At 48.4% G+C, this 27892-nt stretch overlaps 2 protein-coding genes across 2 annotated transcripts; both read left to right on the top strand.

The window, feature by feature from the left end:
• The first annotated feature begins 227 nt into the window (after positions 1-227).
• Positions 228-12223, top strand: BPIFA3 (BPI fold containing family A member 3). Its single transcript, XM_027078080.1, has 7 exons — positions 228-438; positions 6335-6485; positions 8578-8685; positions 9545-9694; positions 10906-10990; positions 11413-11476; positions 12010-12223. The coding sequence occupies exons 1-7, from the start codon at positions 315-317 to the stop codon at positions 12042-12044; spliced, it is 717 nt and encodes a 238-aa protein (XP_026933881.1). The 5' UTR covers positions 228-314; the 3' UTR covers positions 12045-12223.
• Positions 12224-19914: 7691 nt separating this feature from the next.
• LOC113605043 (BPI fold-containing family A member 1) lies at positions 19915-24535 on the top strand. Its single transcript, XM_027078049.1, has 7 exons — positions 19915-20074; positions 20274-20433; positions 21908-22015; positions 22333-22482; positions 23343-23427; positions 24045-24108; positions 24471-24535. Exons 1-7 carry the CDS (start codon positions 19915-19917, stop codon positions 24533-24535), a joined length of 792 nt encoding a protein of 263 aa, XP_026933850.1.
• Positions 24536-27892: the final 3357 nt, after the last annotated feature.

Genomic DNA, 27892 nt, shown 5'->3' with positions numbered 1-27892 from the left:
CACCGAAGAGTCACCGACATCCACCTTGTGCTGGTCTGGGAGAGGTTTCCCACTGGATGACCCAACAGTGGGGTCTACCGGGTGTCTCTAAGCAACAAGGCTTCCGTCTGGATCCCTGGCCTCCCCACAGGGTTCCACCTGCTGCCCTCACCATGTGAGCAAGCCCCAGTGGCAGCTGCCAGAGCCCATCACGACACCTCCCCACAGCATGCTGGGGGCTAACTTCGGTCCATCCATCCAGGTGGCCACCCTTGCAGCCATCCACGTGGGTACCATCTGACCTTTCTTAATACCCACACGTCCAAGAACCCAAGATGCATTCACTCTGGAGGCTCCTGGTCCTCCTCAGCTCACTGGCCTTGCCCTTGGCACTCCATAAGCAGCACTGGCCTGGCCTGGCCAAGACCCACAGAGACAGCAAATCGGGTCTGGCGAGAAGTAAGCTAAGCCCATGTTCTGCCCACTGTCACAGGGAGGGTAGGGAAAGCATTAACTTGACCCCACCACTGACTTGCTAGATGACCTGGAATTGGTCACTTACCCTCTTCTCTTCCTTTTCTCTTAGACCTGAAGTACACAAAATTGAGTTTGAGTTGATCATACGCCTATTCCTAGCACATCGTCATTATCATGAACCATGGCAAGACCCCTCTTGTGTTTTATTTTATGTTATTTTCCTCTCAACCTCTTACTCTCACGCCCATTCCCCTCTTCCTTGGCAGGCATTGCAGCTTGTTTAATATAGGTGTTGGCTTTTTTGGGGTGGTGCTGCGCAGCGTGTGGGATCTTAGTTCCCTGACCAAGAATTGAAGTCGGGCCCCCGCAGTGAAAGCACAGAGTCCTAACCACTGGAAAGCCAGGAAATTCCCTAATATATGTGTTTTTAAATGCCCATATCCTTGTAAAACATACAGTGTTTTGATTTACATAAATGGTAAAGCTATATAGATTTCTTTTTTTTTTTTTTTTTTTTTTACTGTTTTCACTGGACACCGTGCTGTTGACATCTGTTGCTTCAGACTTGTACAGAAAAGTCCATGAAATACATCCACTTCATCATCACTTGGCCATTTCCCTAGGGATGAACACTTGAGTTGTCTCTAACTTCCCACTATTATAAACTACACAGCAATGAACATTCTCACGTGTCCTTCTTAGAACCTACGGGAGAATTTCCCTGGGATATACCCTGAAGGGAGATGGCTGGGCTCTAAGGCAGGTGCAAACTGAATTTAACTAAAGACTGCCGGATTGCTTTCTAGGATGGCTGTGCAGGTCTACGCCCATTCCAATAACAAACAAGCATACCTGTATCCCTTGTTTCCCAACACTGGAGAGAATCCACTGGTATCAGCCTCCTTGGGCTGCCACAGCAAGATACCACAGACCAGGTGGTTTGAACAACAGACATTTATTTTCTCACAGCTCTGGAGGCTGGAAGTTCAAGATCAAGTTGCCCACAGGGTTGGTTTCTGGTGAAACCTCTCTTCCTGGCTTGTAGATGGCCACATTCTCACTGTGTCCTCACAGGGTCTTTCCTCTGTGTGTGTACAGAGGGTGAGCGAGCACGTTCTGGTGTCTCTTCCTCTTCTTATAAGGACGCCAGTTCCATCGGATTAAGGCCCCACCCTTATGACCTGATTCAACGTTAACTCCTCCCTCAAGGCCCCATCTCCAAATACAGTCACATTGGAGATTAAGGCTTCACTATATTGATTTGGGGTGGGGGGAGCACAATTCAGTACATAACAGCATCTTTCTAATTGTTTGCCAGTCTGATGTGTGTTTGAGTGATATCTAATTGTTTTAGCTTGATTAGTGAGATTAGTTTGATTAGTGAGAAGTTTGAGCAACACGTCTTAATTCTGTTAGCCATTTTGACTTCTTTGAATTCCCTGTTCTTATCTTTTGCCCATTTTTCTATTTGCTTTCCAATTTTTTTAATCCTCTTTGATTTGAGAAGATGTTAATTTATTCTTGACATTAGTCCCTTGTCAGGTCTAAGCATTGGTAACATCTCTCCCAAACTGTCACCTATTAACTTTGCTTGTAGACACTTCATTGAACAGGAATATTTTCAAACCCATCCACATTTCATCTTATGGTTTATATTTGATGAGTCTTAAGCCCTTGTCTCCAGCCTGTTTTTTCTAAGAGCTTTACAGTTTCACTTTTCACATATAGGATTTTAATCCATTTGGAGGCTATCCTTATGTATGTTTACATCTGTAAATTAGAGATTCAGCTTCACTTCTCTCCTTATGAGTCCATTCAACCCACCTACTAAATGGTCAGCTTTCCAGACACATGGATTCCCTTTTGAGTTCTGTGTTCTGTGTCTGTGTAACTGTTTCTGTACCCAAAACATAATATTTTAAATACTACATCTTTGTAAAATGCCATTTTATCTGATAGAACTTTCTTCTTCCAAATGAATCTTAGACTGTGTTGAGTTCCTTAAAAAAGAGAAAAAATCTTCTGGAAATTTAATTAGGGTTTCACTGAATTTGTTTATTAATTTAATGACAATTGACATTTTTGCAGTATTATGTTAGGCAATTACAAAAGTAATATATCTTTCAATTTATTCAGATTATATTTTAGATCCCTTAATAGAATTTTAAATTTATATAAATGTCTTAAGTATGTTTTGTTAAATTGATTCCTAGAGAATTTATGGGTTTTGTTGCCACAGTAAATATTGCCTAATTTTCTATTATATTTTCTAGTTGGTATTGCTGGTACAGATGAGAGGAAAGCTGTTGATTTTTAAAAATTAATCTGCTATCCAAAAGTCTTACTGACCGCTTATTAGTTCTAATAATTTGTCTTATTTATTCTGTTCAATTTTCTATCTAGAGGATTATATCATCTGCAAATAGTGACAGTCTTATCTTTTCTCTTCTAAACCTTATACTTCTTGTGCCTTTTTCTTATCTTGCACTATAGCCAAGGCCTCCTATAGGAATGGGAATATATCTAGAATTCTCCACTTAGTATATTTCTGTAGGTTTTTGGGATATAGTTTTTATCATGTTAAGAAAGTCCCCTTATATTTCTAGTTTCCTAAATTTTTCTGAATCATAAATCAGTATTGGTCCTTAACAAATGTTTTTCTGCATCTAAAAATTAATCCATCTTTTTCTTCTACTCTGTTAATGTGATAAACTGTATTAATAGATTTTCTTATGTTGAACCCATCCTAGCATTTCTGGAATAAATATGATATTTTTATAACATACTATAATTATCTATTTATAATCTGCTATTATTATATTATTTTTATAATGTACTTTATTATTTTTATCATGTATTATTTTTATAATATACATTAATGTATTTATAATGTATCAAACTAAAATTTATATTTTATAATGTAATATGATATTTTTATAATGTACTATTAGCTATTAGATTTGTTAGCTAGTAATTTATTTAGGATCTTAGCAAATTTTTCATACATAAAATTGATGTGTAATATCTTTTCCTTGTACTATTCTTGAAGCAAGTTGTACTAGCCTCATAAAATGAATTTTGCATCTTCTTTTTCTATTTTCTTTCACAATTACCTTTTCATAAAGTTGGGTAAAAGTCTTCCATAAAACCATCTAGATCAAAACTTTTGGGGAATGAGATCACCTGTTTCTTTTTTTTTTTTTTTTTCTTTTTTGCGGTACGCGTGCCTCTCCCGTTGCGGAGCACAGGCTCCGGACGCGCAGGCTCAGCGGCCATGGCTCACGGGCCTAGCCGCTCCGCGGCATGTGGGATCCTCCCTGACCGGGGCACGAACCCGTGTCCCCTGCATCGGCAGGCGGACTCTCAACCACTGCGCCACCAGGGAAGCCCTGTTTCTATTTCTTAATGGTTTTAAGTTATCGATGTTTCCCATTTCCCCTCATCATGACTTGGCATTTTATGGTTTGCCATAAATGTATGCATTGCATTTAGGTTATCAAATATATTCACATGTGGTTGTGGCTCCAGGTATCCTCATCTGTACAATAGGTGCAGTTAGAATGCTGTTTCATCGGGCTGCTTTTGAGACTTAAATGAAGGCAAGTATGTGCAAAGTGTTTTTCAACTGTGAAAATGTTTATCTCTACAACCACTTCTCACGTATCTGTTAGGGTGTTACAGAAAACTCAAGTCAATCTGGTTTAAACAATAAAAAAAAAGTATTTCACACAACTGAAAGTCATAGGTAGGGCAAGCTCCGGGTTTGGTTCAATCAGCAGCTCAAAGCTGCCAACCAGATCTGCATTTCGTCCTTTTTTAGCTCTGTTATCGTCATGGTTTCATCCGCAGGCTGTTGGTTCACAGTGTGATAGGAAAATGGTGGCCAGTGGCCATTGGAGCTATAGGCTGTCTTGTTCCTTTCCAGTAGGAGAAAGAGAAAGAAACCTTCCCCTCAAACATGAAGCATAGGGTCTGTTTAGTCTGATAGAACCAACTTGGATCATATGTGAACTTTGTACCTGTAAGAGTCACCATGCAATGATAATCAACAGCCTCATCTGGACCAGGAATTGAAAAGAGTGTCTGAATCAAAAGAGGGGTCAGGGCTTCCCTGGTGGCGCAGTGGTTGAGAGTCCGCCTGCCGATGCAGGGGACGTGGGTTCGGGCCCCGGTCCGGGAGGATCCCACATGCCGCGGAGCGGCTGCGCCCGTGAGCCATGGCCGCTGAACCTGCGTGTCTGGAGCCTGTGCTCCGCAACGGGAAAGGCCACAACAGTGAGAGGCCCGCGTACCGCAAAAAAAAAAAAAAGAGGGGTCAGATGGGAAGAATAGGACGAATGCGTGGATGGGAGAGTGGGTGGATAAGAGGATGGATGGGAGGATGTATGGATGAGTGGATGGATGGGTAGATGGATGGATTGATGGATGGATATTGGATAGATAGATGGAGAATAGATGGGAGGATGGATGGATGGATGGATGGATACTGGACTGACAACTACTAGTGTCTGCTGCTCACAAATACCCAAGTGCTACTATCATCATTAACCAAGAACTACTAAGAGTTCTAGGCATACCTATAGTTTCACTCCATCCTTGAAACTATTTCTTTACTGTATGTTCTCCTACTAGATAGAAAAATGGTTTGTGTGTTTAGTGCCCAGTACTGAGCCTGATACCCAGTAGATGCTCAGTAAATATCCTTTGGCTAAATGTCTCAATATTCCTAGTAAGTATCCTATGAGATGGGTATTATTACTGCCCTATTACACAGATGAGGAAATCAAGACTCAGGGAAGTAGCAGAGCTAGGATTTGAACCCAGATCTATGACTCCAGAGACATTTTCTTTTTTTCTTTTAAATTTTTTAATTTTATTTATTTATTTTTGGCTGCATTGGGTCTTTGTTGCTGTGTGCAGGCTTTCTCTAGTTGTGGCGAGCCGGGGCTACTCTTTGTCCCAGTGCGCGAGCTTCTCATTGCGGCAGCTTCCCCTGTTGCGGAGCACGGGCTCTGGGTGCACGGGCTTCAGTACTTGTGGCACACAGGCCTAGCTGCTCGGAGGCATGTGGGATCTTCCTGGACCGGGGTTCGAACCCGTGTCCCCTGCATTGGTGGGCGGACTCCCAACCACTGCGCCACCAGGGAAGCCCCAGAGACACTTTCTGCAGCAGAAACATGGGGTGCTGAAAGGGGGTCTGGGGGCTGGCCCTGGAGGATACTGGTGAGGTGTGACAATGGCTTCTGTGGCTCTGCAGTAATACATAGTTCTCAGTGTGGGGCCTGAACACCTAGAGGGTTGAGTCAGTGCAATAAATGTGTCTTGAGGTGAGCTCTGAGGTTTGTCAGAACTGGGCCCCCAACCTGGGCAGCTGGGGTCTAAGGTCCAGAGAGCTAGGACTTCACGCAAGTCAATAGCTTTTCAAATTTCCCTCCTTTTTGGAATTCATTCTTTTCCACTGGTAGCTCCACCCAGCCTTGCAGTTTATTCCGAGCATGGTGGGGGAGGATATCCATTTATTCTTTCCTTATTTGCCCACCTCTTTTTCTCTTCAACCAACATTTACTGTGATCTAGATCCCGTACGTTAGGCTCTGTGTTCCACGTTCAGAGATGCGGCACTGGGCAAATTTCAACCATAATATCTCTCTTTAGCAGCTGTTGCCTGCCAGACCCTCTGCAGGTGTGTCACACCGGCACTGCAAAGCATCATTTCACGGATGAAGAATGTGGATCTCAGTGTTGGGGGCAGGGGGATGACACACCAATCACTCAGCAAGAAGCCGGTGTGCCAGCCTGCAACCTGGGCCTCCTGGCTCCAAACCCCCCACCTTTGCCAGGACATCGTGCAATGTCACTGGTCCCATATCCATTTCCAGTTATTGTGCAGGGCCTCACGAAGCGCAATACAGAGTGCCGAATCCAGAACATCCGCTTCCTGGACAGTCTGAACGCCTCCAGGCAGACGGCCTCGGGGATGGTGGGCTGGCTAATTGGCAGCATGAACCTTCAGCAGCATCAAGAAGGCAGGTGAGATCTTGAACCCCGTCACTGGCCCTGGGACTCCTGATAAAGCTCTAAGAGGGCAGAGCTTGAGGGCATGGCAGTACGAGGCCTGTGAAGAGGAAAGGAGGGAAGATTGGAAGGAGATGTCACACCCAACACAAGGATGAGTAGGGGGCCCAGCAGAAAGGGTCACTGGGAGAGGCAGCACAGCAGAATAATTAAAGGTGAAGGTTTGGGAGCAAAAGTTTCTGCATTTAAATCCTGACTCTGGGGCCTCCCTGGTGGCGCAGTGGTTAAGAGTCCGCCTGCCGATGCAGGGGACACGGGTTTGTGCCCCAGTCCGGGAGGATCCCACATGCCGCGGAGCGGCTGGGCCCGTGAGCCATGGCCACTGAGCCTGCGCATCCGGAGCCTGTGCTCCGCAACGGGAGAGGCCACAACAGTGAGAGGCCCGCGTACCACAAAAAAAATAAAATAAATAATAAATAAATCCTGACTCTGCCACCAACTTTGGGGAAATTGCTGGGCCACTCTGGTCTCATCTATAAAATGAGTGCCCAGAGCACAGCCTGGATAAACATCTGGGGTGCCAAAGGAACCCAGGACTAGAGTCTGACATTTGAACCCCACTCTTGCTTGAAAGCTGTGTGACTCTGGGCAAGGCATTTGAGCTCCCTGAGCTCCAGCCTTGAGTCCTCCTCAATGAAATGGGCGTAATTATCCCTGCGTCCTGGAGCTGTTAGGAGCTTTCCCTGTGGCACATAATGGATGCGTAGCCATTGGTATAATTAGCCTCGCAGAACTGGGCCTGTCCTCCACCTCCATCTTCCCCCCTTCCTCTCAGTGGATGCAGGCCTCCCCAGCTGCCTGGTCTCAAAGCTGCTCAAATGTAACACCATGATCCCAGCCTGCTGTGCCCTTGACCTACCTTCTCTCTGATTTGAATCCCTCATTCCCTCCATTTTAATGAGCGCCAGTACTCACCAGCAGGGTTTCCCTTGCTGTGTGCAGTCACAATCACTTCCCTTCATTCATTCCTTTAACAATTGTTACAGTTATTCATTGAGCGCCTACTGTGTACCAGCACCTGGGCTGGGTACTGGGAATGCAGCTCTACACAGACCTACAGTCCCTGCCCTTTTGGATCTTACATCCTAGTTAGTGAGATAGGACACAAAAGTAAATAACTAATTTCAGATGGAGGGATATAACATGAAGACAAATTTAGCCAGGTCAGGGGTGAGAGTGAGAGGGCTGATCGGGGGACCTTCCTATCCCTTAAGTAGAAATATGAATGAAGAGAAGGAGGTGAGTGACATGAGGTCATGGGGGCACAGTGAGTGCAAAGGCCCTGAGGTAGGAAGGAGATTGATGCATTTGAGGAGGAGGAAAAGTCCTGTGTGGCTGGGTGAGCAAGGGGAGGGTGGTAGGAGATGGGGCTGCAGAGGCAGGTGAGGCCAGACCCTGCAGATCTGAGGGGCTGTGATGCGGAGTTCAGATTTTATTGCAAGAGCAGTGAGAAACCAGTGGAGAACACTGAGTGATAGGGGAGTGTTAAGGCCCCTCTGGCTGCCACATGGAGATGGTTTGTGGAGAGGCCAAGATCGTAGCCTGGAGCCCAGAGAGAAACTAGAGCATCTCCAGGCAAGAAGTGATGGTGACCTGGACCAGACAAAAGCAACAGAGTAACGGGAAGTGGCCCATTTCAGGACTTATTTTGCAAGCAGAGCCAACATGATTTACTAATGAGTGGAATGTGGCGGTGAGGGATGGAGAGAAGTTGAAGACAGCTCCCACGGTTTGGGTCTGGGCCCCTGGGAAGGTGGTGGGGTTACCCACTGAGAGCGGGAGGCTGGCTCTGAGAACGGGCCCGGGGCTGGGTCTGCAGTTGGCTATGGGTTTCACAAATCAGTTGTGTGGAGCTGTTCGGGGGCGCTCAGGGACAGCTTGTAACCCCAGGGCTCCTGCAGGGAGCTCTTGCCCTCAGAGCATCTGTAAAAGGATCTGACTCCAAATCCGACTGCTAGGAGACAGGCCAGCCTTGTCTGTAATGCCCAAGGCCTTGAGGTCTGAGACCCTTCACCCTTGCAGGGGTCTTTGCTCTTTCCTTGTGCAGCGCCAACGTCACCAACATTCAGCTGGACTATGGTGGGATCCGGATGTCTTTCCATAAGGAGTGGTTCTTGGCAAATATCTCACTTGAATTTGACATTGACTCAAGGCTGTAAGTCATACAGAAGTGGGGCCTGAAGGGCACTGTTCCTCTTCACTGGGAACCTGGGAGTGGGGGGAGGGGGGCGGATTTGGGGAACCCAGATCTTTCTGCTGCAAACTGGTTTCAATTCCTGGTTTCCGAACTCACTTGCTGTGTGACCTTGGGCAAGTCACTTCACATCTCTGAGCCTTGGTTTCTTCAGCTGAAATATGGATGGTGATCACTGGTCAGTGGAGGCAGGTCATATGCTCATTTAAACCTATGTGAGTTCCCTACAACGATTTTTAAAAAGAGAAACAGGGGGTTTCCCTGGTGGCACAGTGGTTGAGGGTCCGCCTGCCGATGCAGGGGACACGGGTTCGTGCCCCGGTCAGGGAGGATCCCACATGCCGCGGAGCGGCTAGGCCCGTGAGCCACGGCTGCTGAGCCTGCGTGTCCGGAGCCTGTGCTCCGCAACAGAAAAGGTCACGGCAGTGAGAGGCCCGCGTACCAAAAAAAAAAAAAAAAGAGAGAGAGAGTTTAATGATCGCATCACCCTTCCCTCCTCTGGTTTAGACTACCCTTTAACATCTACTGCCTCTGGGAGGGCTCCACTAAATTGTAAAGATTTTTAGAATAAGATTAACTCTCAATTTTTGAATTTCCGAAGGCCCCCTAATCTGGTCTATTTAAAGGATTTTCAGAAGGCACTCTGGCTAGTAATGTTTTTCTCCTTAATCGCTGACCACAGAATTTAACATCCAGGCAACGTGGAGCCCCACTGTGCTGATGTCTTGAAAGAGACACTCTCCGTGTTGGCTGCTTCCTCCTCCTTCTATTCTTTCTCTGTCTCCTGCCCCTCCCCCCTCCTCCTCTCTCTCGTCCCCAGGCCCTTCAATAACCAGATCATAAAGACACACGCACGCATGAACCTCGCTGTGGAGTTCTGGCTGGAGAAAGATGAGTTTGGCCGGAGGGATCTGGTGATAGGCAACTGCCGCGTGGAGCCCAGCAGCGTCCGCATGACTGTCCTCGATGAGTAAGATCCCAGCCGCCCCTCCCCAGGGCTGGGCCCCTTCCTGACTGGCCCTGGCTGCAGCCACAGGTCTCCACCACCTCCTGGGTGAGCCCCAAAGAGATCTCACCCAGGATCTTCCCCAGGAACTGTTCCTCCTCCTGCATCCCCATCCCAGAGGTGGCCCTGCCACCCTCCCAGAAGCTAGACTCCTCCTCCACCTCACTCCCCACAGCCCCTCTTCCACAGGTCCCATCAATGACCTCCTGGCAACCCTCACTTGCTCCCTTTCTCTCCATCCCCACAGCCACTGACTGGGCTTGTAGTCCACTTCCTGGACCACTGTGGGAGCCTCCTCCAACTTTCCCTGACTCAGACCTCACCGCTTTCACTCTGTTCTCCCCCTGCAGCAGAAATCACTTTCTAGCCCAGAAATCTAGCCATGTCAGCCAGCCCCTGCTCCAGACACTCCAATGGTTCTCCAGTGCCCTCTGGATGAAGAGCAAACTCCTGGATGTCACTCAAGGCCCTACTTGTCCTGTCCCCTACCCCACTCTGCAGCCCTTTGCCCTCAAGTCTCTCTGAAGAACCCCCCTCCATCAGTATGCCATACATTTTCATACCACCGTGCCTTTGCACACGCTGATCCTTATGCTTGGATGCCCCTCCTTCCTTCTTTAAAGCTCTTCCTCGTCACTCATTCATTCAACAAATATTTGCTGAGAACCTACTATGTGCTAGGCACAACATGCTTGATGCTAGGGATACAGTAGTGAACAAGATAGAAAAAAATAGACTTAAATAAAGATCTGTAGACTAGCTGACCAAGTGTGTCAACCCCAACAGACTGAGTCCCTCAAGGGCAAGATTTGTGTCTGATCTCTCTCTGTAATTCCAGAATGCTGAAAGCAACTAGGTCATCAGTGGATATCCATTCATTTATTCATCAGACATTCACTGAATGCCTAGATCATGCCAGACATCCACGAAGAAAACTGTGGACTGTAGTTACAGACCTGGTTCTAATCTAATCAGCACTTAACTAGCTGTGTGACCTTGGGCAAGGCACATCACCTCTCTGAGCTGTGCCTTTGACTATTGCTTACAATGATGCCTCTCACGTAGGGCTCTCTGAGGATTAAATGGCTGTGTGAGATGTTCTCCACACACAGCACCTGGCATTAGTATTGTCTGTATTTCTCTGTTCTGTTCTGTATATCTATCTCTCTTTCTAGAGATATCCCACCAAAGATGAAACATTTTTTCCACAACCTCAGAGACAACCTGGAAAAAGTTATCCCACACCTGATAGAAAGTCAGGTAAGTTTCAGAAAAGTAGTTTCACCTTGGGCATCCTTGAGTCCGAGGGTCAGGGCATATATATTGGCATTTCAGCAAAGAATTGGGCTTTAGAACCTGAGAAATCTCAAATTAAGATGTTAAATTTTGCCATCTACTGCCTGTGTGTCCTTGGACAAGTGACTTAGCCTCCCTGAGCCTCAGTTTCCCCATCTGTAACATGGGAACCATCACAGTCCCCATTTCACAGAGAGCCACAAAGATTCAGGGGGGCAAAGCACGGAAGTGCTGTGCATAGCACCTGGTGGGTAGTTGGCGTTCAGTACCAGGGAGCCACACTTGTCATGATTCCTTGTGGAAATCCCGTGGCTTCCAGCCACAGCCCCTCCAGTTTTCTTATCCCACTCCCTGGCCTGACCCTTCTCTCTGTGTTGGTGGCCCAGGAATGTCCTCTGATCGATGAAATCCTCAGGCAGCTGGATGTGAAACTGTTGAAAAGCCTCATGGGTGAGTGAGCACCTGTGTCCCTCCGGGGCGAGGACTCAGGACGGGCAAATGGCCAGAAGAGGTGTCCCCGCTGCAGCTCTTATTGAGGCCTGCTGAGGGGTGTCTGCATGTGCTCTGAGGACACTCAGAGGTGACCATATGACCATGACCTTCACTATCCCCCGAGAGAGCTGGGACAGCAGAGGGCACCCCTACCAAGCAGGCTGTGCCCCGCCAATTCACCCAAACCTCCAGGTTACCAGAGCTTCTCCCAAGATCTCCACTCAATCCTTTAGGGAGCACTGCCCTCCCACACACCCAAGCCCTCCCCCATCCCAGTTGCAGATAAACAGATATAGTCCCTACCTTCAGGGAGCTCACGGTGAGTGGAAGACACAAGAACTGAATAATTAGATATCATTTGAAGAGTTTTAATGTGAATGTTCCCGGCACCAGGCCTTGGTCAGCATGGATGGATGAGAGACCCCTTCGGTGTGGACCTGGGGGTCAGAGGGCAGACACCTGGTGACTGATTCTGCCTCTTCTCCTTACAGAACAGGCCATTGCTCATGAACTCAACCAACTTTGAGTCCAGCCAGCCTTCCATGAGCCAGACTTGAGCGCCCCCTAGCTGCCCACTGATAATCAGAAGGAGATTCCAGATTTGGAGGCGGCAAGTCGCCCTCAGAGTGGGGCTTCTGATGTGCCACTCTTACCACAGGCCCTGTGGACATCCTGTCCTCTTCCACAATAAATTCTAGCTCTGAAGGGTACAGAGGTCCTTCTGCCTGGGCCCTGAGGTTTGAGTTCCAAAAGTCAGACCTGACGAAGGTCCATCCTGAGACTTGGCTGATGGCTGATAAGGTCCATCCCAAACCCAGGATATGCCTGAGTTCGCTCGTCAGCCCAGAAATGCCAGAGAAAACACTCTTTCTTTTCCTGTAATTTGCAGCCAATAGCGCATCCATGGATGTGCTCATCAGTGTGGGGAGGGCCCTGTTGCGAGTTCCCATCCCCTTGTTCATTCAACCCATGTTTATTGAGCACCTAATATGTGCCCAGAACCTTGCTGGGCTCCAGGGGGGTGAAGAAGAACAGTGACAGAGTGGTAAAGTATAAACACTGGCACTAAACAGATCTGAGTTCAAATTTGATTCAGCCCAACGAGAAGTTCCAGGAGGGTATAAACATGTGCATCAGGGTGACCAATGACCCTCCAGCCCCCAGCACAGGCCTGACACCAAATGTGTGCTCAGCAAATACCCATGGTTAAATAATGGGTGAGTCCTCGTCTTATGACTCCCTAGCTGTATCGGGGACAAGGCATTTTACCTTTTGGTCTCCCTCCCCTGCAAAGTGGGAATAGAAATCTTACACGATGTGGAGCAGCGGGGGCCTCACACTGCTGGAGGGAGATGAGTCGCATCTCCACTTTGTAAAACTCGTGGCAACATCCCCTGAAGGGCAACATATTCCTCCCTCTGACCCACAGTCCCGATCCTAGGTACAGAAATACATGCACATGGGCACCGCAAGACATGTCCAACATTGTTCATAGCATCCATAGTCATAATAGCCCCAGAGTGAAAACTCCCTAAATGCCCATCAAAAGAATGGGTGAATAGAATTGGTAAGTACCTTGTGGGATCATCACCAGCGGAATGCTCTACCGTAATGAAAATAACCTACACCCACACAACCACGTGGATGGATCTCACACACCTAACAAAGCCAGGCCCCGAAACACTCGTCTCCCATCTATATGAGGCTCAAACACAGCAAACCTAACCCGTGCTGTCAGAGGTCAGGATGGTGGCTACCCTCAGGGAGAGGGTTAGTGACTGGACGTAGTAGGAGGGCCTTCTGGAGGGCTGGTAACACTCTGTTTCTTGATCTGGGTGCTGGTTATGGGGAGGGTGTTCAGTTTGTGAAAATTCATTGAGCGGTTCACTTACGTGCATTTTTCTTATGTATGTTATACTTTAACAAAAAAATTTTTTTTGAAAATAAAAACTATTTACCATGCAGGATGTTTGTAGGAGTACATGAAAAGACATTTGCAATATGTTTAGCATCTGCTAGGTCCATGGGCAATACTTATTAAAAGTCATTTAATTCATTGTTAATTATTTGATTAATGACTACTCACTTCTTAAATATAGATTCCTGCCCTCCTCCACCCAAGGAAAGGGACAGCATACTGAGAAATCAAGGGGAACTACACACACACACACACACAATAATAGTAGCACATACATCTAAGCACTATGCATGTGCCAATCTTGGTGTTAGGAGTTTGCATCCAGCATCTCATCAAATCCTCACAGAAACCCCATGAAGTCCAAAACTGCTATCCTATTCATGCATGAGGACACTGAGGCTCAGAGAGGGCAAGCCACTTGCCCAAGGTCACAGAGCCAGGAAATGACCAAGTCGACTGCACTCAAGCAGCCAGACTCCAGAGCCCACAGCCTTGACCACTCTGAATCCCCACTTCAGTCTTCTATCCCTTCCTTCTAACACCCCTATCCCACCCACAACCCCACACTGGGAGAAAAATGTTGAAATCTGCGTTCTGCTAGATTGACGAGCTCAAACAAGGAAGTGTCAACAGCTCAAAGATGAGAATGGGGCAAGAGATACTCATGTCTCCATCTTTCAATTCAGGCTCCCTAATCCGAAATGCTTCACTGGGGATCTGCAACCCTTAACACCCATGTTCACACGAATGATTCCCCCTGACAGCCTTGAGTTTACAGGGGTTTTCCGGCTCATGATTCAAAGAGCAAACATGGGAGGGCTGGGCCCCATCCTCCAGCGAGGTTGCCTGGTCCCTTGTGAAGGCAGCTTTTGTCTGTCTTCTTCCTGACCCTTCCAGGGGTGCCTTTCTCAAGGGGCCTCCTTGGGTTTCTCACATTCTGTTTTCTTTTCATTTTGAGGTTCACAGAGCTGTGGACTCATTGTGTTTTCTCCTGGAGGAGCTTGTTTCACAATGGACCTCTATTATGATACTGGGGTCTGGGGTTGGGGGCGGTCATTGAAGCAGAAATTCAGCCCCAAATACTCAGAAGCTTGCTCCAGGCCCTGCTCGCCTGTGCTTGTAACTTCCAAGCCCTTCCGTACAGAGTTCTGACTCCCAGGGAAGAGAACCAGCATCCCACCCCCAAGTTCTGGAAAAACGACCTTGCATAGTTCAGAGTCCCTTGAAAAATAAAATGAACTCTGCCCTTTGAAATGGGTCCCATGGTTTTTTTGACCGGACTGTACAGATATTTATTAAAATAAAAAGGGAAGTGGCAGGACTCTAGATGTTAATTTTTCCTTTTAGTTCATCTGTATTTTCTCGATTTTTCACCAGTGAACACATGTTCATTAGCAATAATATAAAATGGATATACAGAGAACCACAAACACTGGATATACAGAGAAGAGGTAGCTTCCTTATTCGATCTGTAACTAACCCATTCTTCTTCACAGTAACCACTTATTAGAGGGGAAACATTACATTTTCAGTCTATTTTAAACCATAGTTCAATTCAGTACGTAAAAATGGATCCCTTGATTCGCAAAATGACACCAGTAAAGGCTCCCAAACACAGTCACAATCTGATACGTAGGAAGAAAAGGGCATGACCTCCAGTTTCTGACAAACACGTTGGGGAGGCATTGACATCGCCAATGCGGAAAACACCGTCTTGAAATGTTAGCTGGGTGTCCGTCCATGCTTCCTGATGCCCCATGACCCTTGCCCTGCTCAGGGCACTGGAACAAACAGTACCTGTGTTTCAAGGAAGGGCAACTTCAGCAGAAGCAGAGAGAAGGCTTTTGAGTCTACAAAGCCTGGGTCTCTGACAAAACAGCAGTGACAGAGAACAGATCAGTGGTTGCCAGTTGCAGGGGAAGAGGGAGGGGGTAACTATGAAAGGGCAGCCTGAGCGTATTTTGGGGGTGATGGAACTGTTCTGTATTATTGTATTATTGTGGCTACATAAAACTATTCATGTGGGTTTCCCTGGTGGCGCAGTGGTTGAGAGTCCGCCTGCCGATGCAGGGGACACGGGTTCGTGCCCCGATCCGGGAGGATCCCACATGCCGCAGAGCGGCTGGGCCCGTGAGCCATGGCCGCTGAGCCTGCACGTCCAGAGCCTGTGCTCCGCAACGGGAGAGGCCACAACAGTGAGAGGCCCGCGTACCGCAAAAACAAAAAAAACAAAAAAAACAACTATTCATGTGTTAAACTCATTGAATTATACACCCAAAAAAGGTCAATTTTACTGTAGGTTAAATTTTTTAAAGACTGAGTTGTTTTGTTTGTTTGTTTGTTTTAGTTATAAGATACTATTTCTCTTTTCACTCTCTCTCCCTTTTTTTATCGGCCGTACCCTGCGGCTTACAGTATCTTAGTTCCCCCACCAGGGATTGAACCCAGGCCACGGCAGTGAAAGTGCTGAATCCTAACCACTGAACTGTCAGGGAATTCCTAAAGCCTGGGTTTTTCAATTTCAAAATTTGGGGCATAGGAGACATTAAGAATAGCATATACATGATGATTTGAGGCAAGGTTTCCTGCCCCCAGGACTAGAAAATTTCCCATGTTGGGTTGGTGGAGTGTGAGGGTCCAAGAGAAATTGAAGAGAAAATAGTTCTAGTGGGTTCTGAGAAGTGTCTCATGGCCTTGCTTCTCCCCAGGCAAACCTTGACGTGGGAAGAGGACAACAGAAACCCCAAGTCAACGTGCGGGATTCCAGAACAGAGGGGTTCTGTGTCCACATTCCCTTCCAGAACCAGGAGAGGTGGCAGGACCCCAGGGAGAGAAAGTTAACTGGAAGGTCTCAGTAGTTCCAGGCAGATGGGCTGTGGCAGTCCCCCGGGATCCTGCCTGAGACCCAAGGCATCGAGACACAGAACAATTTTGGGTGTCCAACAAGGGTGTCCAGTAAAAAGTAAAGGCTAGGGCTTCCCTGGTGGCACAGGGGTTGAGAGTCCGCCTGCCGATGCCGGAGACACGGGTTCGTGCCCCGGTCCGGGAAGATCCCACATGCCGCGGAGCAGCTGGGCCCGTGAGCCATGGCCACTGAGCCTGCGCATCCGGAGCCTGTGCTCCGCAACGGGAGAGGCCACAACAGTGAGAGGCACGCGTACCGCAAAAAAAAAAAGTAAAGACTAAATTCGAAGGGGCCTTTTGGACGGGAGGGAAGCACAGCATCTTGGCATCAAGGGGTCAGATGGCATATGGCTGCTTCTATATTTCCAGTCAAAACAGGGACAGGACAGCCTTCTTCAGATGCCTTGGCACAAATAAAGCCCCTGGAACAGAAATAAAATCCCAGGGGGAATTGGGGAAGTTTTTGTTACTCAGCAAAATGGCATGTGAAATGCTAAACTATACATACATTAGAAAAAAAATATGTAGGGGAGTTCGCTGGTGGCCTAGTGGTTAGGATTCAGAGTTTTCACTGCGGAGGCCCAGGTTAGATCCCTGGTCAGGGAACCATCCCACATGCTGCGTGGCATGGCGCAGCCAATAAGCAAATAAATATATAAATGAAGGGATTATGTATTAAAAAAAAAAATGTAGGGACCTCCCTGGCAGTCCAATGGTTAAGACTTTGCCTTTCAATGAAGGGGGTGCGGGTTCGATCCCTGGTTGGGGAGCTAAGATCCCAGAGGCCTTGCGGCCAAAACAACAAAACATAAAATATAAGCAATATTGTAACAAATTCAATAAAGACTTTAGAAAATGGTCCACATCAAAAAAAATCTTCAAAAAAAAAATGTAGACACATGAGTTTATGAACTGAAGTTCATACCCCATCCCCAGACATTATCCCCCACAGCCCTGTGAGGTAGATATTATCCTCCCATTTTACAGATGAGGAAACTGAAGTTCAAAGGTTTGGAGGGACTTGCCCAGGGTCACAGGATTTGAACCAGGGCAATATGCGCCCGTATCCATCCCCTTTCTGCCGTAACACAAATGCAGCCTCCTAGCTTCAAACCAGCAGCTGTTAGCTGTCCAGTAACAAACTTGAATCCACTCTTTGGCTTATCTGCTTCCATTTCCCCCCAAAAGAGTGGCAACCTGACCCAAACCACAAGAGTTGTACCAAGGTAACATAAAAGGGGACCCCTTTGAGGATGACTGACAACATACAAGCTGTGGGAAGAGTCTGGTGAGTGCTTGAATAGATGATTGAGTTCAAGGCCATGGCCCAGCCCCTTGGAGGCATCGGCCAGACTCTCACAGGAAGTGGGAGCAGCTCCAGTGAAGGTCTGACATGAGGGGAAGGCAGCGTGGCTCACTGATTACAGGGGCATCAGACACAGGGGAGAATTCTGACACCACTCACTCGCTGTGTATCCCTGGGAAGTAATCACCTTCTCTGAACCTTAGTCTCCTTATCTGACATTTGAGGTTCAACAATATCAAGCACTCATGACAAAGATGAAGTTCAAGTATGGAAAGCACCTGGCACAGAGTAGGTAGTCCATAAATGTGCATTTCGCCCTTCTCTCTCCGCTTTTGCTTATAATATGCTCTCGCTGGACTAGGACCTGGACCTCCCTGTGCCTCTTTTTTTCACCTGTAAAATAGACTCCAAAGGCCCAAGTGGTGGTAACAAATGCCTCATTACTTCATTTTGGGAAGGGAAGAAGAAAGGGTAAGGGTAGAGACCAGGATGTCACACAATCCCTCAGGCCTGGGAAACTGGAAAGCATTTTCCAGGTTATAAAAGTGGGAGGCATGACATTCACAGACATGGGGATGCAAAACGGTCAGAGCGTGCCCAAGGCATCCTCATCTCTCAGCCCAGTGATTAAGAGAAAGGACTAGAGCGTGAATGCCTAGGCCCCATGCCCACTGTGAGACTCTGGACGCGTCACCTCACACTACGAGCCTCAGTTTCCCCCTTGTAGAATGGACGTACTCGTTCCCATCCCACACAGGGTTGTGAGGGGCTGGAGATGAAAAACGATGCCGCACCTGGCATTCAGCAAGAGCTTGGCAAGTATTAGCTGTTGACACTGTTTTTATTGTTATTATCCAATGGGTTGAGTCCTAATGATACTGACCAGGGTTTTTGGCCTTCCTTAATCAACAGAAATTGACTAGAGGCCAGACAAGAAATTCAGGCAAGCCTTTATGGGGGTCCCTGCTGCAGCAGGGGGGAGTGAAAACTAGTAACAGGTTCCCTTGCTCACCCCCCCGGAGGCAGGGCAAGCTGGTTCCTTCTATGGGGTGAGGGTAGGGGTGCGTCCAGGGATCAGGCTAGAGGGGTGGCTTACGTAGTTTGCCCACCCCTCTGGTGGTGTTGAGTTCAGGGGGCATGCGCAGTACTCTGTTTTTGCTCCTGGCTCTTCAGAAGTGGCAGATGGGTTTTAGGTCGTTTTGTATCTTGTTGTCCATAATTTGCCCCAACTGCCCATGCACGCGGTTATGTTTAGTCCCTTATAGTTTGTTTGTATTTTGTTGCTTGAGGAGACATTTGTCCAGGTGCAAGCACTGCAGCAAAGAGTCCCAGGTCCCAGGCCCCACCCTGTCTCACTAACTCTGCCCCATCCTCTCTGTGTCCTTGGGCACCTGTCCCCACTGGGTCTCAGCTTTCTCCTCTGCAAAGGAGGAACAGCAACCCCTCCCTCCAGGGTTCTGTGAGGATGTGTAGCCCCCAGCATGTGACTGTCACGCAATTAGGATTCAGAAACCAGGACACCCCTGCCCTGGAACTGAGGGGTGCCCCAGATGTAGGGAAATCAGAGAGAGTTTGACTCTTTTTTGACATTTTGGGAGCAAGAGCCCTCCAACTGGAGAAGAATAATTGGACCAGGAATGGAAAAGGCCTGGATATGAGATTGAGGTCCCTTCCTGGGCTCCACCGGCTGCCTCTCCCAGTGTTTCCAAATGTGATCTTCAGGCCACCTCAGAGCGTGGGTCCCCAGCCTCAGTCCCACACGTGAAACCATGAAGTCTTGAGTAACATCCCCATCTCAAGTTTTCCTCTGTTTAACTTGTCAATCAAACGGCTTAACTGTCCCACCTACTAATATGATCAGCAATTATTTACTTTGGAGAGCAATTATTACTTTGGTGTCTTACTTTGAAAGACACCACCAGATTGCAGAATTCTGAGTTATCTCGAAACCCATCTTTCAACTGCTCGTTTCCGGATTCCCACACTATAAAAGAGGCTGCCTCCTCAGCAGTAGCCAGCAGGGAAGAGGAGACCAAGACATCTGCTGGGACGCCTGAGAAGCCAGGTGAGATCTGCCCATTCCGTCCCCTGCCCCTCCACTGCCTGAGTGTGGAGGACTCAACCCAAAGCCTGACTCAGAGGAAACGCGTTAGTTATTGCTATTCACTCCCTGGTGTGCAGGGACAGGGGCAGGTGGTGGATGGGTTCCTCTCTTGTATTCGTGCCACAGTGGACCTGTCATTCTTTCCACAGATACTGAATGAGAAGATGTTTCAAACTGGGCGCCTTGTTGTCTTCTGTGGGCTGCTGGCCCAGACCATGGTCCTGCTGGAAGCCCTGACCTTGCCCCCGGACCAGACACTGCCCTTGCCTATGACTCCATCCCTGGCCTTGAGTCCCACAGATCTTGCTGGAAGCTTGACAAGTGGTAAATGAGAGTCTGTGATAACCTCCTTCAGGGCTGTGTGTGTATGTCTGTGTTTGTGTGTGTGTGTGTGTGTGTATATGTGTGTGTGTGTGTGTGTGTGTGTGTGTGTGGTTGGTTGGGAAGAGAGATAAAAGGGGGCAAGGACTGAGGACCCATAATTGTCAGATCTGACCCCCAAGGGCCCCATACCCATTTCCAGCTCTCAGCAATGGCCTGCTCGCCGAGGATCTATTGGACATTCTCGAAAACCTTCCGCTCTTGGACATCCTGAAGACTGGAGGGAACTCTCCCAGTCGCCAGCGGGGGGGCCTGCTTGGGAAAGTGCCCTTACTGACTCCTCTCCTGAACAACATCGTTGAGTGAGTAGCCCTAAAATAGGGCCTTGGACCCCACCGGAGAACCCCCGTTGGAGATCTAACAGCCCCAGGCAGTGGTCCTGAAGGGGGGTGGGGGGTGGGGTCTGAACATGAGGCCAGGACTCAGGCTGAGACCTTCCTCACAGTCTGGCAGGGAACACCAGCCCTCTTGAACTAGCAATTGCCCCCAGTCCTAAAGCGCGTCCTTAGTCCCCAGCATCATCTATAATCCTCACCATAGTCCTCCGAGGTCAATTTAATAATCCCTAGTTTACAGACGGAAAAACCGAGGCACAGGAAGGTGCCTGTGATCACACCACAGGAGTGATGCAGAGTGAGGGTTCTAACTCTAACTGACTTAAGTCCAAAGCCAAGGTCTTTTCCACTATATGATAGTAATTTTCTTCTCCTCACCTGTGAAATCCCTTAGAACACTGTGGCCTTTGATGTAAGCAAGAAAGTGTAAGCTACTCTCCTCAGTGACATCATTATGTGATGTCCGTGGGACAATCCAAGATGAACAATCCAGGAGCCACCTCAGAGCTCTCTAAGCAAGGAGCAATAGTAGAAAGTTTGAGGCCAGTGAGCTGGCAAAGCCTAGATCCTCCATAGGACTGGGTCAGGGATATTCCCATGATTCCTACCCACCCAGGTGCTTGCCCCTGACTAGAAGACAGATAGATAGGCTTGAGTTTGATTCTTATATTCACCGTGTACTTGCTGGGTGACCTGGGGCAAGGCACTCAGTCTCTCTGGGCTTGGTTTCTTCATCTGTAAAACGAAGATTATGGTACCCACAGAGAAAAACTGTTGGGAGGACTGAAAAGATGTAGATCACCTGGCTCAGTGGCTGGCTCAGAGAAGAGACTTACTTCCACCCTCTCTCCATTCTCCCCGACTTCCTGCTTCTTCTTCTCCATGACAAACATTGTTGATTGACCTGCCATGGAAGAACTTGGCAGGATGAGTGATTCCTACCATAAATGTTCGTGAAGGACTTACTCCAATTGCCCAGACTCCAATAGCCACTTACCCATCCATCCATCTATTTGTCCATCCTCCCTCCATCTAACCACTTACTCTTCCATGCATCCACCCACATATCCATCTACCCCCCTGCTCATCAGTCTACAAAGTCAACCAATATAGAGTGGGCCCTTTCTTTGTAAGGCTCTGAGCTGGCATACAGGATGAAAATATAACCCAGACACAGTGTCTATCCTGGAATACCTTATAGACTTGAGATGAGGAGAGGGCCATGTGTGTGTCTGGATCTGACCCAGGGCAGAGTTTGGGAAAAATTGATGTGAGACTCGAAACCCATGTGGCTTTTGCTGCAAGACTCCCCTCCTATCTCCTCCATCCCACCTCATGGGTAGCTCCCACTCTGGGATGGGTAAGGTGGAGTTAGGTGTGGTTTCTAGATTTAGAACTAGAGGAGTTAATGTTTCTCCCCCCAATGTTGCTCCCTGGGCAGTTTGAAGACCACTGATCCCCAGCTGCTGGAACTTGTCCTCCTGAAGAGCCCTGATGGCCATCGTCTCTATGTCACCATCCCTCTGGCCATGGTCCTCAATGTGAAAATGTGAGTGGGTCCCAAGGGGGAATGGGAGGATGGCTCACCAGAGGAGACCCTGATGATCTTGGGTAGTCAAAAAGAAAAAAGGTGTTGGAGTCTGTCTAACAGACCTGAGCCTCCAACTTCAGCTCATTTGCTGCCATGCTGAGTGACCATGAGTCACTTGGGAAACTCATTTAACCTCTGTGAGCCTTGGTTTCCTCTACTGGGAAATGAGATGAGTACAGCTGTGGGCAAGATGGCTGGCATTTCTGTCAAGGAGAAAAGCCTCCTCTGCCTTGGGATGTGGTGAGACCAGCTGCAACAGAGTGTCTTCTCTGCAGGCCCTTGGTTGGAAGTCCATTGAAGCTGGCTGTGAAGCTAAACATCACTTCAGAACTCTTAGCTGTGAAAGATGAACAGGAGAAGTTCTACATCGTCCATTGCAACTGCACTTTCTCCCCTGGCAGCCTGCAAATCTCCCTGCTTGATGGGTGAGGCCAGAGGGGTGGCTATTCCTGTCCAGAAACAATAGGATGGGATGATGGATGGATGGTTGGGAAGATAGAACAATGGGAGAATGGATGAGTTGGGAGGGTGGAAGGGTGAGAAGATGGATAGGCCGATGGATGGATGGCTGCATGGAAGCACGGATGAATAGGTAAATGGTCACTTATCCCTTCTTAGGCCAGGCTCACCAATTCTGTGCTGGATTAGGCAACAAGAAATCTGAGTTCAAGCCCCATCTACCTGAGGGGTGTGGCAAGAGATGGAGGGCTTCCTGTGTGAACTTGAACAGTGCTTCCCCAACCTGAGTCTCAGCTTTCTCAGATAACTGCAATACGGAGCTCCTTTGGCATTATCGACAGAATCCTCTAAAATAATAGATGTGACGTGCTTTGTGCCAGTAAAGGGTAAAAGAGCTATGGAGCCTACTTGGGTTACTATTTCAGTTACTGCTGCAAGGGAGATGGGGGCAGGTACAATATACAGGAGTCGTCCCCATCAGGGCTCACGTTTACTGAACACATGTGTTGTGCATCACACGTATCATCTCATTGAGTCCTCATGACAACTACATACTAAGCACTGTTCATTCATTTATGGATTCTACAAAGCCTTATTGAACACCTACTATGTCCTGGAACTGTGGGTTTATTCTACACGTACCTGGTATGTGCGCTGCTGTGCCGTGTATCACTCCCTTTGGATGTGCCCCTTGTTGTGGATCGTGTGGGTGTGGAGGCACGAGGCCAGGTTCCATTCCTCGGTGCTGAGTCTGCAGTGGGCACATCCAAGTGCTTCTCCCTACCAGGCTCAGGCCCCTGCACTGCCCGTGGCTTTTCTCTTTCAGGTTGGGCGCCCTCCCCAGTGCAAGCCTTATTGACAACATCACTGGGATCTTGGGTAATGTCCTTCCTGGGCTGGTGCAGGGCCAGGTAAGTGAGTACAAGAGGGGGCTCCTGACCTTTGGCTCTTAGAGCTTCTCAGGCTAAAAGAAGCCCCTGGGGTGAGCTTTTCTGAGCCTCTCAGTTTAATAAGTAAATTCCATCCATCAGTCTATCTGTCCATTGATCCATCTGTCCACGTTTCTTCCTTTCATCCTTCAAAATGTATTGATTGGTTTCTGCTCTGGGCCAGGCCCTGTGTGTGTCCACACTACAGCTGAAACAGATGGGCTCCTGCCCCAAGAAGCTCCCAGGCCACCCCCACTATGGCTGCAGACCAGGCCCACCCAGCCTATGCTTCGATGCCTCCTATAACCAGAAACTCACCCCTCCCAGGGTAGTCCACCCTATTCAGAAACAGGTGCCAGATCACACAGTGAACAACAGTTCACTGCGTGACTGGGCACCTCACCCATGTCTTCAGTTCCTCCTTCCACCCAGTGTGGGTGTGTGAACATTCATCTGTGGGACTGCTTCGAATCAGACACTCTCAGATACAGAAAAATGATGGGCGATCTCCCCAGAGAACGCATACTGGGGATGCTGTTGCTGCCAGGCTCTCCCTAAGGTGCCACTTTGCCTAACTCTCCTCTCTGCCCCTGGGTCAGGTCTGCCCTCTGGTCATTGAGGCTCTCAATCACTTGGACGCCACTCTAGTACATTCCACTGTCGGTAAGTACCTGCTTCCAAGCCCTCCCTCCCCACTGCAGGAGCAGGGATTTCCCCCAGGGAGCTCTGTCCCTGCACACGTGGGACAGCTAGGTCCTTCCAGCCTCAACTCTCCCCAGTTCAGATTTCTTCTTTGCCTTGAATTATCCAGATCCTGTTGAGGCATAGACTATATCTCCCCACATCAGCCCTGACACTGAGAACAGCTGGGCTGGTTGGTGGAGGTGGTACGGTCCCCTCCAAGCCCTGCCTGAGCGTGGTTGGATCTCAGAGTTCCCATTCCCTAGTCCCAGGCCTCCAGAGGACTGTGGAGGTCCCTGGGCTCCTTCACTCTGGTCTGTGGTTATTGTTTCTTCATTTTCCAGACGCACTGATGTATGGGCTGGAATCAAAGTCTCAGCCTTCCGGGAAGGGACCTAGCCTGTGCTGAGCTGAGTGAGTATTGCAACCCACTCTGCAGGATTTGGGAGCTGGCTGTTCTTTTCCTGGTGGGGGCAGCAGGGGGCTTGGGACAGTGACATCCAAAGAGAGAGACAAACAGCCACATAGACATACACCAAGATGCACAGAGAAGTCCACAGAAATGCTGACAGAGGTGGAGAGACACAGGCGGCACCGCAACACAGCTACAAAGAGAAACACACATGGTCGTGGATACGTGCACACACACACACACACAAATGCCCGGACACACACATGGTCACTCAGACAGACACACAGAGGCACACACTCTCATGTCAGCACACGCACACATGTACACACACATGCAAACGTGCCACGCACAAATGGACACACAGACACACACTCACTCAAGCACATGCACAAGGAGCCCCCTGACCCCAGGCCTCAGGGTCAAGATCACCCCAGCCTTAGGGTCTCAGCCTCCTCCCCACCCTCTGGAGGGGGGGGTTTGATGATGGGCCAATACCAGCAAGACTCAGGGACTTCGAGTCTCCATTCCAGCTGGGGTCTTGTCCCAACAGAACCATTTCCTGCTGCTCGATCCATGCCCTGCCTAGCACCTGAGGGCTCACAGAAGGCTGGCCCGTGTCCTGGACCATGACACGGGCATGTTTGGAAACCAGAGCAGCCTCCTCTCCAAGGAAACTGCTTCCCCTTCTTTCCCACCAGGCATGTGTCACATTCCATGTTCGTCACCAAATAAAACTGTCCTTTCTCTGCACAAGGTGCCTTGTCATTCTTCACCATCGCTGGAGGGCTCATAGTTGGGAAAGTGCCCTGGCCTGAGTGGTTGGAGCTGTAGAACAGAGTTTGGACCTTACATTGGAAATCTTAATGGTCTTAGCCAGGACGGGAAGATGTTCAGATGGGTGTGGATTTCAGAGAGACTGCTCTGGGGTTCCTAGGATGGGTGGACAGGGTGTTGGGTAGATGTAACACTCCAGGCAAAAGTGATGATACACAAGATACCGCGCAAGAAGTGAAAATGGCAGATTAGAGAGATGTTCAGGAGGTGGACCTGGAAGGGTGGAGGTGAGGGAGCAGGTGAGGCTCCTATCCATGTCTCAGGTGGGGAATCCCAAAGGTAACTGGAAATATGGGAGGACGAGTTGATTTCAGCAGGAATATTATGCCTTTAGCTGTGGCCCTGTTACGTGAAAGTGCTTGTGGGACCTCGAGGGAGACATCCAGGAGGCTGATAGATACACGTCCTCTACCACCTCTCTTTTGCCTACTTGCACCCAGTCATACTGGCCTCTTCTCTGCTCTCTCAGCAAGAGGATGATGAAGATGACAAGGAGGAAGTATAGGAGGAAGGACAAACTGTTCCGGAATGTTCATTGCTGAAAGGCTTGGGAAAGATAAGCACAGAGAAGGGTCATGGGAGTTGCATACAAAAAGATTATTGATGCCCTGGGTGAGAGTCATATTTTTAGAGGAAGAAACCTGATTTTAAGGAACTGAGAAGAGAAAGGGATGTAAGGAAGTTGAGACTGTGAATACAGGTTAGATTTATGAAAAATTGGATGCGAGAAGGAAGAAGGGCTACCCAGGCTGGGGGACGCTGTCCCCTCAAATAAAAAATAAATATGCTTTCACTGTTTGAGGTCCTTAGAGGATCAGCCCCACCCTTTCACTCCACAGCTGAGGCCTTGAGTTGTACGTGAATGACTTGCACAAGGTCACAGAGTAACAAAAAGGCAAATCAAGGAGGGAAACATCATAGACATCGAGAGACCCCACTGACCTTGTGAAAATGAACAGATTCAGGCTGGTGTTTCTCAGCTCCTGCCAAACACCTGCCATCGTGTCCGGACCCACCACTATCTCCACTTGCCATTGCCACCAACCAACATGGCGTCAGGGGACGACAGTCCTGTGGTTCAGAACTGCAAGAAGCCTTATTGTAGGAAACCAGCATGCGTCTTCTGGTGAGGATTTAAGAGGGGAAACATCTTCCACACTCACAGAAGTAGAAGATCTTTGAGCTCAGGATGAGTAGTTAAATTCTGTAAGCAGCTGAATGATTGTTATGACTGTGAAAGACCTGAAATACAGAAAGGACCTTCCAGACTGGAAACCAGCAATTAGGACCTGACTTGCAGAGAACCCAGGCATTAACTACCTTCATTTCCTCTCTGGGCAAGCATTAGGTCAGGACTGAGAGTTCCCCAGGGCTGAGGCCCCAAGAATCAAGGTGGATAAAGACGGGCACATACACACACCTGGGACTCTCAACACTGGTCCTGCTGCCCTCTGACCACGGCTCCAAACTGCATTCCTGCCTGGACACACACCCACCGTCCATCTCTGGATACTATTTTCTTCCTACTGCTCCCTGGACTTCTTCCTATAGCCCACTGATGGGTCCTTCCCTCCCCTAACAATTTCAATTCCTAATTAACTGGTCTAAGATTCCCCTGGATACAAGTGACCTGGTTAATCAGAACACATTTATGACTTATAATAGGACATTTTCACATTTTCAAAGCTCGTCAGAAGGATGTCAGTGGCAATGGCAGATTAAAGACCTCCAAAAATTCTCTCCTACGTAAAAGCAATCAGAAAACCAGCAAAAATTGTCCGAACCAATTTTTTCAGAACTCTGGAAATTAACCAGAGGCTTACAGCAATCCGGGGCCGGGGTTGGGGGGGTGTTTATTCAATAAAAAATGGCTGAATCTTGGTGAGAACAGCCAGCTTTGTGACACTTTAGCGTACGCATCTCCCACTTTCCAGCTCCACAGTAGACTTGAAAACCAAAAGCCCATAATCTTGGTGAAAACCATTAGCCTGGCAGCCACAGAAGGTCGGCAGAAGGGGATTGATTGGAACAACTTCAAAGCCTCATTCCCGGAGAAGTGTCATTGTTTGAGCGGTCTGTTAGTTCCCTGGAGGACCCCATTCTCAAGGCTGTCTTTACTTGACGTGAGTCAGAGTTCTGCCAGTCAGTATGAATCATCTTTTCCCCAAGGACATTTGTCAAAATGGTAGACAGGCCTTAAGACTGGGTCCCCAGGAGTCTTTAACTCTCAAGCTAGTCCACATTCAAGTCTTCAGGAACTTGTCATAATTACCTTTTAAATGTTCCTGCCAGTCACCGGCTCCAGCAGCCTCTGCTTCAGGTAAGATGACCTTGACTATAATTCTATGTGTTTATCTCTCTCCAGATTTCAGGATGGCTGTTTGCCCTATGACCTCAATTCTCTGATGGATCTAAGCATTGAGCCCTTTTCTTGTTGTGAGGATGGGAGTGACAACTTCCAAGCTCTGTACGTGTGAGAGCTGAAGTTAGAAGTCTGAGTTTGCCATAGTTTTCACCAGT

Source organism: Aethalodelphis obliquidens, unplaced genomic scaffold (assembly GCF_003676395.1).
Source record: "Aethalodelphis obliquidens isolate GAN/ISIS:26980383/991018 unplaced genomic scaffold, ASM367639v1 scaffold42, whole genome shotgun sequence".
Classification (NCBI taxonomy): Eukaryota; Metazoa; Chordata; class Mammalia; order Artiodactyla; family Delphinidae; genus Aethalodelphis; species Aethalodelphis obliquidens.
Note: the sequence above shows the minus strand (reverse complement) of the source record. Positions and strands in the feature narration are given on the sequence as shown.

Excerpts from the sequence above, each read along its gene's own strand:
- LOC113605043 (XM_027078049.1), top strand. The coding sequence starts at position 19,915 with ATGTTTCAAACTGGGCGCCTTGTTGTCTTCTGTGGGCTGCTGGCCCAG. Across the intron at positions 20,075-20,273 it reads TGCTGGAAGCTTGACAAGTG|CTCTCAGCAATGGCCTGCTC; the intron begins GTAAATGAGAGT and ends ACCCATTTCCAG. Across the intron at positions 22,016-22,332 it reads ATGGTCCTCAATGTGAAAAT|GCCCTTGGTTGGAAGTCCAT; the intron begins GTGAGTGGGTCC and ends TCTTCTCTGCAG.
- BPIFA3 (XM_027078080.1), top strand. The coding sequence starts at position 315 with ATGCATTCACTCTGGAGGCTCCTGGTCCTCCTCAGCTCACTGGCCTTG. Across the intron at positions 439-6,334 it reads CAAATCGGGTCTGGCGAGAA|TTATTGTGCAGGGCCTCACG; the intron begins GTAAGCTAAGCC and ends ATCCATTTCCAG. Across the intron at positions 10,991-11,412 it reads CACACCTGATAGAAAGTCAG|GAATGTCCTCTGATCGATGA; the intron begins GTAAGTTTCAGA and ends TTGGTGGCCCAG.